This window comes from Nomia melanderi, chromosome 5, assembly GCF_051020985.1.
Source record: "Nomia melanderi isolate GNS246 chromosome 5, iyNomMela1, whole genome shotgun sequence".
NCBI lineage: Eukaryota > Metazoa > Arthropoda > Insecta > Hymenoptera > Halictidae > Nomia > Nomia melanderi.
Genome location: NC_135003.1, coordinates 6,097,444 through 6,113,302, shown reverse-complemented (window position 1 = coordinate 6,113,302; position 15,859 = coordinate 6,097,444). Strand labels below are relative to the sequence as shown.

At 29.6% G+C, this 15,859-nt stretch overlaps 3 protein-coding genes across 9 annotated transcripts; 2 read left to right on the top strand and 1 right to left on the bottom strand.

Moving 5' to 3' along the window:
• The first annotated feature begins 363 nt into the window (after positions 1 to 363).
• On the top strand, positions 364 to 3,200 carry Zip102B (Zinc/iron regulated transporter-related protein 102B). 5 transcript variants are annotated; one of them, XM_031985697.2, is made up of 8 exons: positions 364 to 492; positions 614 to 730; positions 864 to 1,004; positions 1,070 to 1,186; positions 1,340 to 1,466; positions 1,775 to 2,001; positions 2,108 to 2,242; positions 2,333 to 3,200. In XM_031985697.2, the coding sequence occupies exons 4-8, from the start codon at positions 1,091 to 1,093 to the stop codon at positions 2,579 to 2,581; spliced, it is 834 nt and encodes a 277-aa protein (XP_031841557.1). In that variant the 5' UTR covers positions 364 to 492; positions 614 to 730; positions 864 to 1,004; positions 1,070 to 1,090; the 3' UTR covers positions 2,582 to 3,200. The 5 variants fall into 5 exon arrangements, with proteins under 5 accessions (XP_031841557.1, XP_031841558.1, XP_031841559.1 ...); XM_031985698.2 differs by having other exon boundaries at positions 817 to 1,004; XM_031985699.2 differs by lacking the exon at positions 864 to 1,004.
• A 292-nt stretch (positions 3,201 to 3,492) lies between these two features.
• Positions 3,493 to 8,660, top strand: Lkb1 (Lkb1/serine/threonine kinase 11). 3 transcript variants are annotated; one of them, XM_031985694.2, is made up of 6 exons: positions 3,493 to 3,812; positions 4,713 to 4,780; positions 5,095 to 5,280; positions 5,415 to 5,551; positions 5,641 to 5,984; positions 7,045 to 8,660. In XM_031985694.2, the coding sequence occupies exons 1-6, from the start codon at positions 3,632 to 3,634 to the stop codon at positions 7,203 to 7,205; spliced, it is 1,077 nt and encodes a 358-aa protein (XP_031841554.1). In that variant the 5' UTR covers positions 3,493 to 3,631; the 3' UTR covers positions 7,206 to 8,660. The 3 variants fall into 3 exon arrangements, with proteins under 3 accessions (XP_031841554.1, XP_031841553.1, XP_031841552.1); XM_031985693.2 differs by lacking the exon at positions 7,045 to 8,660 and adding an exon at positions 6,579 to 6,704 and having other exon boundaries at positions 3,494 to 3,975; positions 4,660 to 4,780; XM_031985692.2 differs by having other exon boundaries at positions 3,495 to 3,975; positions 4,660 to 4,780.
• Positions 8,661 to 10,262: 1,602 nt separating this feature from the next.
• LOC116430928 (vesicle-fusing ATPase 1) lies at positions 10,263 to 15,439 on the bottom strand. The gene is made up of 10 exons (XM_031985661.2): positions 15,340 to 15,439; positions 15,027 to 15,115; positions 14,486 to 14,710; positions 13,787 to 14,414; positions 13,469 to 13,693; positions 13,075 to 13,374; positions 12,702 to 12,992; positions 12,433 to 12,617; positions 12,143 to 12,301; positions 10,263 to 12,059 (listed from the first exon to the last, which is right to left on the bottom strand). Exons 1-10 carry the CDS (start codon positions 15,349 to 15,351, stop codon positions 11,942 to 11,944), a joined length of 2,232 nt encoding a protein of 743 aa, XP_031841521.1. The 5' UTR covers positions 15,352 to 15,439; the 3' UTR covers positions 10,263 to 11,941.
• Between the last annotated feature and the right edge of the window lie 420 nt (positions 15,440 to 15,859).

Below are 15,859 nucleotides of genomic sequence, written 5' to 3'. Positions count from 1 at the left end.
TTATATTGTTCAAATAATATTTCATATATTATTTGTTTTAATCAATAATTATTAAAATAATCATATTTTCAAAATTAATTTAATAATTAATAATAATAATTCAATAATTATTGAAATAACATAGCACATATTATTTGTTTTTTTTATAGACGATCACAAGATTGTTTACGATGCCTTTCGATACACCGTTAGAAGACTAATAACCGATTGTCGCAAGTTCCCTAATAAATAACTGTAATTTCGTAAAATACCAGAGTTTCTTTGAATTAACAAATTTCTAATTGGACGATACAGAATTTAATAATATTTTTAATTGTATCGAAGAATCATTGCCGTATGTATGTCTTCCCGCCAAATCGTATTGAATATCATAATGCGAACAAAGTGTACAAATACTTTATGTTTGCTAATAGCGCATATCTGAAAATCGTAAATTATCGGTAATGTTGTGCGTGACACTAAAATGGTCATGGGATCCTAAAACCATAAACCGTGAGCAGAAAATTCTATTGGATAATAATTTGTACTATATATTGAGTCTAATTAGTATTTTTCCTAAAACCATAATTTATATAGACCTGAGTTCATTGATCTTATTTTCTTTTAAATTCAGGAGGAATGGATGCATCGTTCCTATATAAATAGTATATATTCACATAAATGTACATAGACATCACGATTATCCTATTTTGTTATAAAACAATATTATTTTCATTAAAGGATTATGTAGGTATGTACAATAATTTTTTTTAAATGTATTCAGTTGCAATCAAATTTTTTGTTAGAGAAATCAGCTATTACAGTTTTGGTATTAAGTTTACATTTTATTGCATCTCGTGCTGCTTCTTCCACGGTTGTGAAAGTGGGTTGCTTTCGTGTTGTTGCTATACTCACGGTATTCACCGCGAAAACTGCTACGTAGACGAAAACAGATCGTGAGAGATTGTCAGGAAGCGTGCTTGAAAAGAAAAAAAATTACGATAACTGAAAATGAAATATTTGCGGTAAATATCACATAACTGATCGTTCGATCAGCACGGAAATATGAAAGTATTAATTCTGTATTTAGTAAGAAAATATATCTGAAAAAATGGAAGAAAGTTCGGTATTATGGATGCTTTCCTTAGTGATGCTAATTGGTTCCTGTATTTCTGGATCGTTGCCTTTAGTAATGAATCTGTCCGAGGTAATTTTGTTTATCATTGCATGATAAACAGAAGGATAAAAGATCTTTCTTATCGATTATTTTCTGTAATTATCATGCACTTAAACTACTGGTTACAGATGCTACAAAGAACTCTCCATGATCATGAACGTCATGAACCTTTAATCTTTCTAGGAAAAGTTACAACTGATTTCGATACTCGGTGCTGGACTTCTTGTTGGCACTGCCTTAGCTGTGATAATACCTGAAGGTATAAGAGCGTTGTTTACTGGTGGGAGCAACACTGATCAAGAATTTCAAAGTTAGTATCAACAATGAACTAAAACAATTATTCTTAAGATTATTGTATTTCGTTGCTTGAAAAGTATTAAAAATTTATTTTCCAAAATGTTCTATTGTTTCGATTAATATATTATGTATTAAGCTTTTGGATAATTAGTTATACAAATTACATTTTGTCTTTAGCACACCAATGTTAAAAGTGTTCAAGATATTTGAGTTTTTTAAAGCACGAGGATTTAGAGTTTGCAACGGATTAAATTAGAATTTAGAATATTCAATGTCATTTAATTTTAATTAATTTATTGTTCTTAATCTTTATCTTTTTAGATGATCCTCACTCCTTAATAGGCATTAGTTTAATACTTGGTTTTGTATTTATGCTTCTGGTTGATCAGTGCTCAGCTAGAAGGAGTGGAGGAAGAGAAAGAAGTGTAACTGCTACATTGGGTCTTGTAGTTCATGCAGCAGCTGATGGAGTAGCATTAGGAGCTGCTGCAACTACATCACAAGCTGATGTAGAATTAATAGTCTTTTTAGCAATAATGTTGCATAAGGTAAAAAGAAAAATGAGTTGCGTTATATTCTTTATTTAGGGTATGTAGAATACTTACGTATCATTATAATAAATTCTAAAACAACAAAATTAATAATCTTCCACAGGCTCCAGCTGCATTTGGTCTTGTTTCATTTTTACTTCATGAAGGAGTAGACAGAAAAAGAATAAGTAGACATCTATTAGTATTTTCTCTGGCTGCACCTTGCCTTGCACTTTTAACATATTTTGGTATTGGAAAGGTAATTGATTACGAACTTGAACAGTTTTGTTGCTGCCACTTATAAATGTAGTTACATAAATATTAATTCAAAGTAATTACTCTCTTTTAGGAAGGAAAAGAAACTCTTAGTAACGTTAACGCAACTGGTTTAGCAATGTTATTTAGTGCAGGTACATTCCTATATGTTGCAACTGTGCATGTTCTGCCAGAATTAATGACAAGAAATAGCAATTACTCTCATCTGCCAACTGCTGATAACGTGACGGTGTCTTCTCCTGGGCTAAAAGTTAAAGAAATATTAGTTTTAGTAGTGGGTTCATTGTTGCCTTCATTAATTACAACTGGTCATCATCATTGACAAGCTACGGTGCAAGAAAATGCATTATGTTCTCATTGTGTATAATACAAAGTACGTTCCCTATTAAAGGGTATAATTTTTTAATAAACTTCATGATTTTTATTTCAATCATGAGGACGTATATAGGAGGTCGTCTGTTTGGACATCTTTTCTAGAAATAATTAAGTGATATATTTCTATGTATTGTACATAACTGTAGAAAAGCATATCATATAATTATACACTTGTATAAATTTGGAAAATAGATGTATAGGATACAAATACCATGTACAATAACAAATATTTGGACGAATTTCTAATTTACAGCAAGTTTACATAAATATTATTTATTGGTAAATGAAATTATTTGATATGAAAATAACTCAAACGTTTTTACTTTTATATTACTTTGTGTTATTATCGTTATAATTTAGTCTTTTTTACATATCCAAAAGGCATTCGAAAACATTAAAACCTTTTATAAGTTCTCCCAGAAAAAAAAGGAATACGGAAAAAGTACCAAAATTTTATAGATAATGATCTGTATAAATACACGAAATTAATTTTATTAATTACGTAACGTTCATTAAAAATAAGTATTCCTTTATAAATATATAATAAAAGCAATAAAAATTATACTTTACGTATATCATATTTTTGTATATGAATCTCCTTCAACTAAACAGAATAGTTTATGGCTATTCGTATAAAACTCGATAATTTTTTTATTGATAAAAGGCAGCGAAAATTGATGTCGAAATATTAATGGATTTAAAGAAATATATGAAACGAAATATATTTTGTTAAAAAGTAATATTTTTGAAAAATACATTATTCATTAATTAGATAAGTATATTTTTAGATAGCTAAGCAAAGATACTTACTTTTGAATTCGGGCGCTAGTATAGCCGATATGTGTGCTCCAGAACTGAGGTGACGGTCTGAATCTTTGTTATCACAAGCCGCGGTCTCATACAGCTGTAATTCACAACAATGGTGGTGCCGGTTGTGTTTTAGGTTAAAGTTGCGTGGCTTTGGGTAACAGTTTAGTCCAATTTAGAGTTGTGAAAAATGGACAATAGGATCACAATATGTGACCCGGACGAAGAAGAAATCGACAATGAAATATTTCAAGATATCGAGCCAGTCACGTGGATCAACGATGATCCGAACTATGACTTGGACGAAGTCAACATGTTCTTCCATAGGGTGGATTCCGATCAGATTATATACGAGGAGAAAAAGAAAAAATGTAAATTTATTGGTAAATATCTTATGGGTGATGTTCTTGGTGAAGGTAGTTACGGAAAGGTGAAAGAAGTGCTGGACTCAGAGACACTTTGTCGTAGAGCCGTGAAAATTTTAAAAAGGAAGAAACTTCGTAGAATCCCAAACGGAGAGCTTAACGTTCAACGGTACGGTTAACAAATTTTCATATTCTCCCAGAACTGCCTCTTATTTCAATAATCAGACCAATTTGTCAAACACTTTTTAATCATTTGCACTATGTTTTAGATCGGTGCATATGAAATGTTTTTCTCAGTGGAATGTCAAACCGATGCAACTTTTGAAGTTTCATGTATGTAATGGGAATACTTTTCATGTAATTTTCTGGATGATAATCCAATATTGTTATAATAATTTTCATAAATGTTAGAAATATTCTAAGTAGATAATTCTCTCAGCCTGTGGCTCATAAATTCTTTTACAATCGAATTACTTAATAAATTCTAATACAAATACATGAAAAAGTATGTTATTAGAAACGAATATCGTGTAGCAAAGTTGAGATATAAAAAAGAACAACTAATCATATGCACCGATCTAATATATTGTGCATATTGTATTATTGAAATAAAAACAAATGTACAATATAATGTAATGACATATAATATGAGAATATCTAAACAATTTTGTATATTAAATGTTATAAATAGAAGACAGTAGTGTACATCGTATGTATTGTATGATAATATTTTTTTTAAATTTATATTTTTTTTCAAGATAATAGTAACGTTTAAAAATAACATTTGTTGTTAAATTATATATGTAATTAGTTTCTGCAATTCTAAATTCTATTTGTTCACGTTCGTCAACAGGGAGATAAAACTATTAAGGATACTAAAACATAAGAATGTAATTAACCTTGTAGATGTTTTATATGATGATCAAAAGGAGAAGATGTATCTAGTTATGGAATTTTGTGTATGTGGATTACAGGTAAATTTTAAAAGCCTTATATGGTTTTTTTATTTACAAAAATTGATATTTTTGGAAATTAATTCAAAATATATATAAATGTCTTTCACCTATGAAAGGATTTAACATTTAAATTGTAACATTATATAATTAATGGGAAGATAGAAACTATTTCCAATGCTGTTCATTTTATAACAAAAGCTATTGTAATAGTTTTTCATTGTACAGGCCCATTTGTCTGAAAAGAATGTATTGTTTCATGCAATTGTTCTATGGAACGTAAGTCTGCATGGAATCAACAACAATTAGATTTCTATTTATTAGATTTTTTACAGGATATGTTGGGAAGTACACCTCTCAAAAAGCTTCCACTTTGGCAAGCACATGACTATTTCTGTCAGTTGTTGGATGGTTTAGAATATCTTTACAGTAAAGGAATAGTACACAAAGACATAAAACCAGGAAATTTATTGTTGGCTTTAGATGGTACCTTAAAGATTAGTGATTTTGGAGTTGCAGAGGTATATATTCCGTTTACTTTCCTCGACTCTGTACTTTTTGAAAATAATCTTTTATATTTTATTCTCACGAATTAAAATATTTGATCACATTTAATTAACTGTAAACTGCATACTTTAAAATATTTTCCCTTCAGGCGTTAGATATGTTTTCTGAAGACGACATATGTAAAATGGGACAGGGGTCACCAGCATTTCAGCCTCCTGAAATTGCAAATGGCTGTGAAACGTTTTCTGGCTTTAAAGTAGATATATGGAGCAGTGGAGTTACATTGTAAGCGTATTTCTATTTAAACTTATATAGAAATGTAAAAACTGTACTTGTTTCTTTAATGAGGGTATAAATTTGTGTGTGTTTTATAGGTATAATATAACAACAGGCCAATATCCTTTTCAAGGTGATAATATTTATAAATTGTATGAGAATATAGGGAAAGGTGAATACACAATACCCGAAGAAGTAGAAGAGCCTTTGAAATCACTTATACAAGGAATGTTACAAAAAGATGCAGATAAAAGATTTAATTTACAACAAGTTAGAAGGCATCCATGGACTATATGCAGGCATCCTAGAACACAAGAAGAAGTGCCTATACCTCCTCTTAAAGGACATAAATGGCACAGTATGACCGTACTACCGTACCTGATGGAATATCATTATGGAGGTGACAACAATCCCACGTATTACACTGAACATCAACTAAATGGTATGTACTTTCAATAATTTTTATTTTGCATCGTGCAGTACAATATTAAAATTACACATTAAAGCTTAAATGTTTATGTTATCATTGTATTTAATATTATATGTATTTTTAACTAATGTTAAGGTAAGATAAATGCATCGAAACTTGCATGTATGAAATTATGTAAAAGAAATGTAAGGATCTTTAATACCGATACACATTTCGTGCTTAATATATTTATAGTTGAGAAATAGTATCTGCATAATACAATAGATTGTTACTTAAATATTGTTATGATTAGAAAGATGATACTATTTAGTGGTTTCACATAATTTGTTTAATTTGTAACTGCGTTTTAACGAAAAGAAGAACCGAAGCATCTGCATGCAGTTTTTTATAAATTAGGATTTATAAAACATAATTTCTTCATTAAAAAAGAAAGAAATTCTAAAAAAATGAAAATAAATGACCATTTTTTGTTAAGAATACATTAAATTGTATCCAGTTTAACATTGTACATGAAAGAAAGTCATATTTGGAAAAGTATAAATAATACAAATTTTAATCATAATAACGGAAAGAGTAGACAAATAAAATATAGCTTTTGCTTTTCAGATTCTAAACGGAATAACGAACAATCTTTTTCAAATCGACTACTTGTATTCTTATCAAAGACATGCACCATTCTGTAACAATGACACATTTATATCTACCTATGATGTTGTGAGCCGATAAAAATGGGTACCCTCTATATAGTGTACACCCTGTTTTGCCCCTGTATACTTTATAACATTTGAAGCTTCATACAAATCGATTATCGTATTGATATTATTAATTAAGCAATGTTTGTTTCAATTATTCGTTCTTGTAGGCTTTGCAATGCATCGTGCACATAGTAAACCATAAGCAGTAACACTGAATTTGTATCTAAAATTACTATAATCTATTATTGCATGATTAAGTGTAGTTACTAATTTGACTTGTATACTTAAGAATAGATTTTAAAGAATTTAAAAGAAAAATATTAATTTTCATGGCAAAAACGTATGAAAAGTGTTAATGGAATTTCTGTTTTTCTCAGAAGAAAAAAGGCATCAAGAAGTGGACAGAACCAGTGAAGACCAAAAAACTACATGGAATAGTCACAACAGCAAATCAAATTCGCATCAAAGCAAACGAAGATGGCGCAAACCAATTTCATGCATTAGCGTTAAGAAATTTCCATCTTGCAAGCCATCGTGATTTGTCTCGTTGCCACGCTTATTTTTTAATTATATATTTTCCTGACTATGTTAGATACAAATAGTTTCTCTGCGGTGGAGACGACTGAGAGTCTAAATAACACGCTAAGAAACGCTAGGACAGTTTACCTAGATGCAGCTCGAATTGAGTATAAAATTTGAACTAATTCAAAAGCATTAAATATAAACATTTGTGATATTAATATTAAATAATCATAGTAGATAATTCGTCATGCTCTACTAATTATGAGGTTAATCACTCTTAAGTCCAAATAAAGTGATTCTCCTTCATGTGCCATAACAAAGTTACGATTATTAATGGTTTCTATTAAAAAATGTTTCATACAACTTTCTCCTTTCTCGTGTTTCGTTAATTTAGATGATGAAAAAAAATTAAGTTGCTAAACAGCGCAGAAATTACTTGTTTTTTTTTTAAATTAATTCTTATTACTTTCGTGTATAAGTCTTTTTTTATTCAGTTCATACCATTAGTAAATTGAAAATATATCACTCTCGAAAAAAAATGAATATTTTATTGATTTCGACGTTGTTCGTAGAAATATTTATATTCTTTTTATTCTTCAAGCAAGATTAGGGACTATTGTTCATTGAAAGGAAACCTTCACCCTTCTCAGTGCTTGTAAGTTAGACTCGTTTATGTACTACATTAACAAAGTATTTGTAAAATAAGAAAATTATGTAATCTAATATAAGATAGAAAGCAAAGACACAGATTATTGGAACATGTAAGTTTGCTTGGTGCTGGTTGATATCAAACGCATGTCACAGATATCGTTTTTAACCGATATTGAAAACATTTTCTCCGATTAATGTACATGTTAAGAATATTTTCTATATAATTGTTATTTAAAAACGGAAAAAAAGAACGTAATCTGTGTTTATACACTCTGCATATACATAGTATTATCTTTACAAGACAATTTGCGAACACTTAACTAAATGCTTGTAACATGACTTAACACGTAACAGGTATTGATTCGCGTATGATACAAGAATATAAGGATTGTTTAACATGCATACTTACAATAGATATTACTGAGGGGTACTTGAGTATTATTAAGGATAAACATGATATTGTTGATATATCTGCGTTTAAACTTCGTACTAAGTGTTCCAAATTTATGCTTTAAAATTCTATAAACTATTATCAATGTGGTGTGATAAACCTGGCATACATTACCTTTCTATGCAAACATGTTACACGCGTGTACATTAAATACGAATTGTATATTTAAGAATTCTTAAAACAAAAAAGAGAAGAAGAGCACATGTTCGACCAATTTATTTGGGGCGAAGATTGTACACTTGACACGTTTTCACGCCAGAATTATTTATGTCATAAAGCAAATATTAATAGCTGAAGGATTAATGGACATTGTAATATAATAAGAATAAGGGAAATATTCTGTTTAAGATAAGTGAAGATTATGTATGATATCGAAATCGTTATTCTTTTAAATATCCTTATTTTGTCGACATAATTTATGTAGAAAGGAAATCTTAATGAAATGTTATAAGATTACGTATCACACGAAATTCGAGCTATACAGTGTGTGTATGAAATATAAATTGTTCTTTCCTTGGAGGAAGTAAGGTGCCTAAATACTGCCAAGTACTCAAAGCACACGAGGAATAGTCATACATTTTCTGATTGTACATACTATACATATATCATCTTTATCTTTGCATAAATTACAAGTGAAGAGGGAAAATTACAGAGTTATGTTCGGTTACACAAAGATAAAGAACATACATAATAGGAAATAGATGTTTATATCAAATTTATGTGATAATCTAAACCTTGTTTTTCTTTTATAAAATCTTTTTACTGTTAATCGCAAACGTTACAGCGCAGTGTCATATGGAACGTTAAATAAAAAAAAATGTATGATAATAATTTTATGATGAAGTGAAACATCTAAATTGATGATACGTGATAACAAAATTTGTATACTGCTCTGTTAATTTTTTTACTTATCGTATTTTTCGAATTTAGAAGATCTACAAGATAACATTAACGAAACAAATAATAAATTTAAAAAAAAGAACACTTATACACGAAAAATATATGCGCATTATTTTTATATATATTCGTAGTATATTACGTTCCTCGTATCTTTTCATATATATGTATATACATATATCTATAATCATCACGCGTGCGTGTGTATACGTTTAGTACGTTCAAATTTATTTCTTCGTTATTAAAATTGTCAAATTATGTAAATGCCATCATACAAGTAATTCTAATAGATTAATCTCTCGAGTTTATTTAATCATTACAAGATTTGTTCAGATTTCACTGTTCCTCCAATTATATTATAAATTCATTAAATTAAAAGCTATGTCATTTCTGTTAACTAATTGTTTATTGCAGCCATAATTTCAATTAATTATAATAATTTCAATCAATTATATATATTTATTAAATTGTTACTACTAGTAAATAAAAAAATTGTAAACGCACATAATAAACAAATATTATTTAAAATATCTGCAAACTTGATAAATATTATCGCAAGGCACTATAAATCGAAAAGAACTAACTGTATAAAGAAAATGTACATTATTGTATAGAACTATTACCGTTTGTAAAAAGGTTTACTGTAGAATATCTATTTGTAGATTACGATCTGTATTACATGTAAATGTTTTTCTCGTTTCGTTTATGTTTTTTCTTAGAATAGATGCATTCAAAGTGTGGTATTCGGAATTATATAGTTTACGCATAAAATTATCTACATTACGTATACCGAAATTGTTTTAAGGCTTATAAAAGTGTAAATAGGTGTGAATTGTAAGTTAGACGTGTAATACTGCCATATTCACTTAAAAAATATGAAAACAAAAATAATACAGAATAATAATTTCAAAGAAACCCTGTTTTCAATAATCCCTGTTTATAACTTTTTCAAAGACTGAACTTGCAATCTAAATTGTTATTAACTTCAACTTGAGGAACACGAGATGTGTTTAAAACGAAAATAGCATTATATAATGATTCAATTTTTTCAATAAGACATACAACACATTTGCAAGATGTAAGTTTATTATTGCATCATGTTCATACACAGATACTATTCGTAAGTACAGATATACGATCCATATTACATTATTTATCAAGCAAAACAGGAAGTCTCGTATGATACACAACTTCCCTCATAAGCAATTTGGAATTATATACATATAACAAATCGAACAATTTTTAAATAATTCTTAAACAGTATATAAATATACTGACATAAATCTACAATTTAACATTACTAATATATTAATTAACTAAAAATTAAATTGTTAATTCATCTTCAAATATTATGTGTCACATTCAGATAATATCGGATGCGAAGATTATATTTCTTTAACGATAAAATAAATATGTACCATACATTTGGAATGATTTGATAATAATTCTCATCAAAGATACTTCTAAGAGATATTGACTATGTAACTAACACCAGTCAATCAAACACATACATACATTTACAATAAGAATTACAATAAACTTCTGAGATAACAATAATCACACAGCAAATAGTTATATAGATGTACATTACATACAAATGGATGCATAAAAATACATGTTTACAATGTGTATAATAATCTAAATTCTTCTGATAAATAAATAATTGTAGCAATTATTACAAAGGCTATCTTTATTAGTAATGGAACAGATCTATCACCCTGTAAAATAAAGTAATAAATTAAAGGAAGCATGTTCCCTGCAACTTACAGAAGCAAATTTAATATTTATACGACAAAAATGCATGATTAGTATTTTACATATACATATTGCCATTGAATTGAATACAATAAATCTTTTAAAGATTTCACAACACAACAACAATTTGTAATCTATATTTTATGGCAAAAGGTTATTTTCATTGAAAAAAATTCTACCTTTCGATTATTATACTTTCTCTTTTTTACATTTTAACTGTACATCTGTCATACAATTTTCTTGAAATTGTTAAATTTCATTGAAAATTTCAGGCTACCTATGCACAGTAACGCTTCAGAAGATTAGAATATTTGACCCTCATAAAATTTCAATAAATTCAATACAGAATGTCAAAATGATGTTACATAATATACCTGCATGACATCTATTAATGCCTTATTAAAGTCTCAGTATATATTATGAAACTGATATGATATGCCTAATTAAAAAGTGACGAAAACAATATAACAATTTTAAATTAAATTATATCTCATAACGCGAGAACTTTTATATAAAAAAATACATATTACCATTAATGTAACTAAATGTTATTTAGATTACGTCATGTTTCAAATATGTAGCTGTTTTGATGTGACGACGAAAAAAATCGTTCACTGATCATAAACGAACCTTTTGAAGGGTTACTGTAATATGATTTTTAATCCAAAATTTACAACGAAATACCGGAAAATTAAAAGAATTATAAATACTGTACTTCTTGATTTTATCGATGATGTACTAAGATAACTTGGAAGAAATAATAAAAAATGCAAACAGTTAATAAGTAGTAAATAATTTAAATGCTTCTCTTATTTTTCCCTATAACACGTATATAGCTTGTAACAATAACTTTATCTGGTTCTTTTAAACTCATTTATGTTTTTAACGTGCATTTAAATGCAAATCGGTCGATTGCTTAATGTGTATTGGTTTCCGGTCATCAGAACATCTAATTCATCTCTACATAAATAATTACATTCTTTTAAAATAAATACTCATTACTCTAGTCCACCCTCCTCTTCTAATTTTGAGAGGAACTTGGGAACCCTATAATTTGCTTCTACTTGACGCGCCATATCTATTAAACACAGCAACTTCTTTATACCAATAAATACCCTATAACAGAAAGCACAAAGTTTAAGTTTAAAATACGCAAAGGTTTATGCAAAATATTTTGTAATATATAAATGAAAATATACCGTTTTCCTTGAAGTTTAGCGTGCAAAGATACTATTTCCTCTTTACTGAAAAGATCCACTTCTTCCAGAACACTCAAAAGATGATCGGGAGTCGACAAGTTCGGAACATGCAGAGTTGTACTAAAAGCTGACAACATCTCCATATCATCCAATACTTGTCTGTAAGTACATTAATCATCAAACATTACGTTAATTATTACGACAAAATTGTTAAAAATTATTCAGAACTTAAATAAAAAATTTGAAATCTTTATTTAGGTAAATTATCTAACTTTAATTATTTATTTTACCTGCGACTTGTCGTACATAGAATTAATAATTTGCGACCACGTGGTGGCTGTTTTTTCAATAAAACTAAAAGAGCCTGTAAAGTCAGGTTGGAATATCGTGGTCCAATGGGTCCATAATCCAGTAAGCGTTCGATATTATCGACTAAAATGCAACTAAGCTGCGAACGATACGCATCGTCGAATATCTATAATGATAAAGATAAAGTAAACTGTCGATTCTTTTCGTTATTTCTGCAATTTAACTTGTTTCGTTAAAGCAATACCATTACCTTTCGAATTGAAAGACATTTTGCAGATTCGGTGAAACCAACCATGTCTTCTGGTGTACATACTTTGACAAACGGAAAATCGGAATTTTTCGCAATTTGTGCTGCAAGAGCGGTTTTTCCGCTATTAGGCGGACCTTCCAAGAGAACTGATACAAGACCAGAGCCTTCGGTGGCTCGAGCTTCTTGGATGTAGAGATTTCCATCGGACAAAATTTCTGCCACTGGTTTACCCCAGTTAATAATTCCACGTATAAGAAGATGATCCAGTGCTTCTGCACTGGTACCGAATGCCTGGAGTACAAAATACATATAATTATTGACTTTATAATTACTCCATTTTTTTGATACTGCTTTTTCTTTTTCAATAGCTTACAGGTTTAACGTCATTATCCAAAGCATGAAGAAAATCAGTTCTAGAAACCATAAGTTTTTCCATTGCTGCTGGATCCACTTCTACCTTGCTAGAAGCCTTGATCAATCTGTTCATAGCTGTACTCTGCGCAGCTCTGACTAAACCTTCCAATTCTGCACCACTGAAGTTTTTAGTCAGCGTAGCTAATTCCTTCAAATCAACGTCAGATGCTATCTTCTTGTAGTCTCTCATTCTAGATGTATGAATGTTAAGGATTTGGAATCGTCCATGTTCATCTGGCAAACTAATTTCCATTTGTACCTTGGATATTTAATATAAATACATTTAATATAAATGTAATATATTGTTTGTTTTGAAAAGTACTTATAATTAGCTATATTATAGTGACACGTACTTCTAATCTACCGGGTCGTAACAAAGCTTCGTCGATCATATCTCTTCTGTTGGTCATACCAATAACAAGAATATTATTTAATTGCTCTACACCATCGATCTTCGCAAGTAACTGATTCACAACAGTATCATGTACCCCTGTATTTCCAGCAACACTGCCTCTTGACTTACAAATAGCATCTATCTCGTCGAAAATAATTATATGTAATCCACTGTTCGGCCCAAGCTGAAAATTATATTTTATTTTTTATTATAACGACGGTAATAGTAAAGTAGGTAGTTAAGTATACTACTTTGAAACATGAAAATATCTTTATACCCTCTTCTCTTCATCTTCAGCATCGGCAAACAATCTTCTAATATTAGCTTCGCTTTCTCCTACATATTTATCCAGTATTTGAGGGCCATTGACGATTTTAGGTTCTCTGGCATTTAACATAGTCCCTATCTGTCGCGCCATTAACGTCTTACCTGTACCTGGCGGACCATAAAGCAAAATTCCTTTAACATGTTTACAACCTAACTGAGTGACAATTTCTGGTGGAAAAACACGTGATGCGAACGCCCTTCGGAAAATTGCACTGAATTCTTTATCTAGGCCACCAATTCCCATCTTTTGGAAGTCCCAATCTGGATTGATAATCGATTGACGAACAACTTTCCCTTTTGCTTTACCAACAAGGTTTAAGCTCGAATTTTCTGCTTTCTCAAATTGTATTACAGTATCACCTAGGCAACGTCCCATTTGAGTCTTTTTAGGCACAGTGTTTTGCCCAGAACTTATAGCGGAAAGGTCAGCAGCTTCCAAACTTTTAACTACAAGACCAAGGATTTTCTTGTCTTTAAACTGAAACACCACCTGCTGACCTACAGTGAATGCCTGTCCCGAAAACTGTAATAGGAAATCTCTGGCCATTTCATCTGTGTTATAGGGTTCCAGTGTTGTTCTAAAATAAATTGATATGTTTTTAACATGCCACATAGATGTACATATGAATAGATATTAGCGTGTACACACGATTTCTTTTGCATGAAATCAGCTTCCAATACAATAGTGCAAAGACATTCTGTGCTCGAAGTAGGATTGAAATGATAAGGTCGCACTTCAATTTCCTGATTGAGGGAAAGAGTAGCCCATTTTCTTTGAGGTAAACTAAAACCAACTGTTCCTCTGGGTACCTCATGATGTCTTTTTACGGTAAATACAAAATGATGATTCGGTGCAGTAGTAACTTCGATATGTCTAAAAAATGTAATTATAAAAGCTATGGTATTTTCAAAATATTTAATCCATAATAATAGTAAACAGTAAAATAGTTATAGTTAGACTTTTTTTATATTTATAATAATTTAAATATAAAACAATGATGTACAGCATAACATCATATATACATATATAATTATGTATTAAACATTATCAAGAAAATAATAAATCAGCAATGTTTCAATCCACTTAAAAGCTTCCACAAAATCTATATGACATACATAGACCTCTTAATCTTGAGATCCTATTATAGATGCTAAATCAATGAATTAATCAGAAGATGACTTATCTGTACCTGACATCATCTGGATAGTCATCTGGATTAATTATAGCACAGTTAGTAATACTGAGTTCATCAGTGGGACATCTCACTGCTTTCATTCTCTGAAAAAATGCAATTTTACCGTTTAAGTGTTGTATGACTTTCATTGAAAGCATGTAATATCCATAGTCAAAAGTATTGATGAGACTGAAGGTAAGGAGGGGGTGGTTACAAATTACTTGCGAATAAATGTTTTCTGAATTGAACTCTACTTGTATTTATTGTTTCATATATTAGCAACAAATGATAAAATGAGATTAATAGCCACTTTTACGTTCAAACTTACCATTGCTGACATTTTTTTGACAGAATTTTCTGAACACAGGCCCCTACACAGTATGGAACCTGCAATGCAGGATATTAAGACAATCAATATGACCAACAATAGAAACCCAATGTTAAAACGCTGCCATGCTAGGGATTTTATTCAAAATTAATAGAAAATTATTTTCTTTAATTTTTAATTATTTTTTATTTACTTTTTATCGCTGTTAATAGTTAACATACGAATTTTGTATCATACATAAAGTTACAAAGTGAATATTGTCTAATGTAATACAATAAGTGTACTGTAATTGTAATAATTTCTACAAACTTGTAAACTTCATTCAAATTTACATTTATTTTATTTGATTTTGAGAATGTACTATTATTCTTTGATCGGCTGTGTAAGAATTTTCAAAAATATATTTACATAATTTTTTAATAGGATCGGTTCACTTTAATAATGAAAATCAACCTTGTTTATGGTATTATGAATACCGCCGGGTAGCTGTCGGTAGTTTATTACAAGAATATCTAAATCG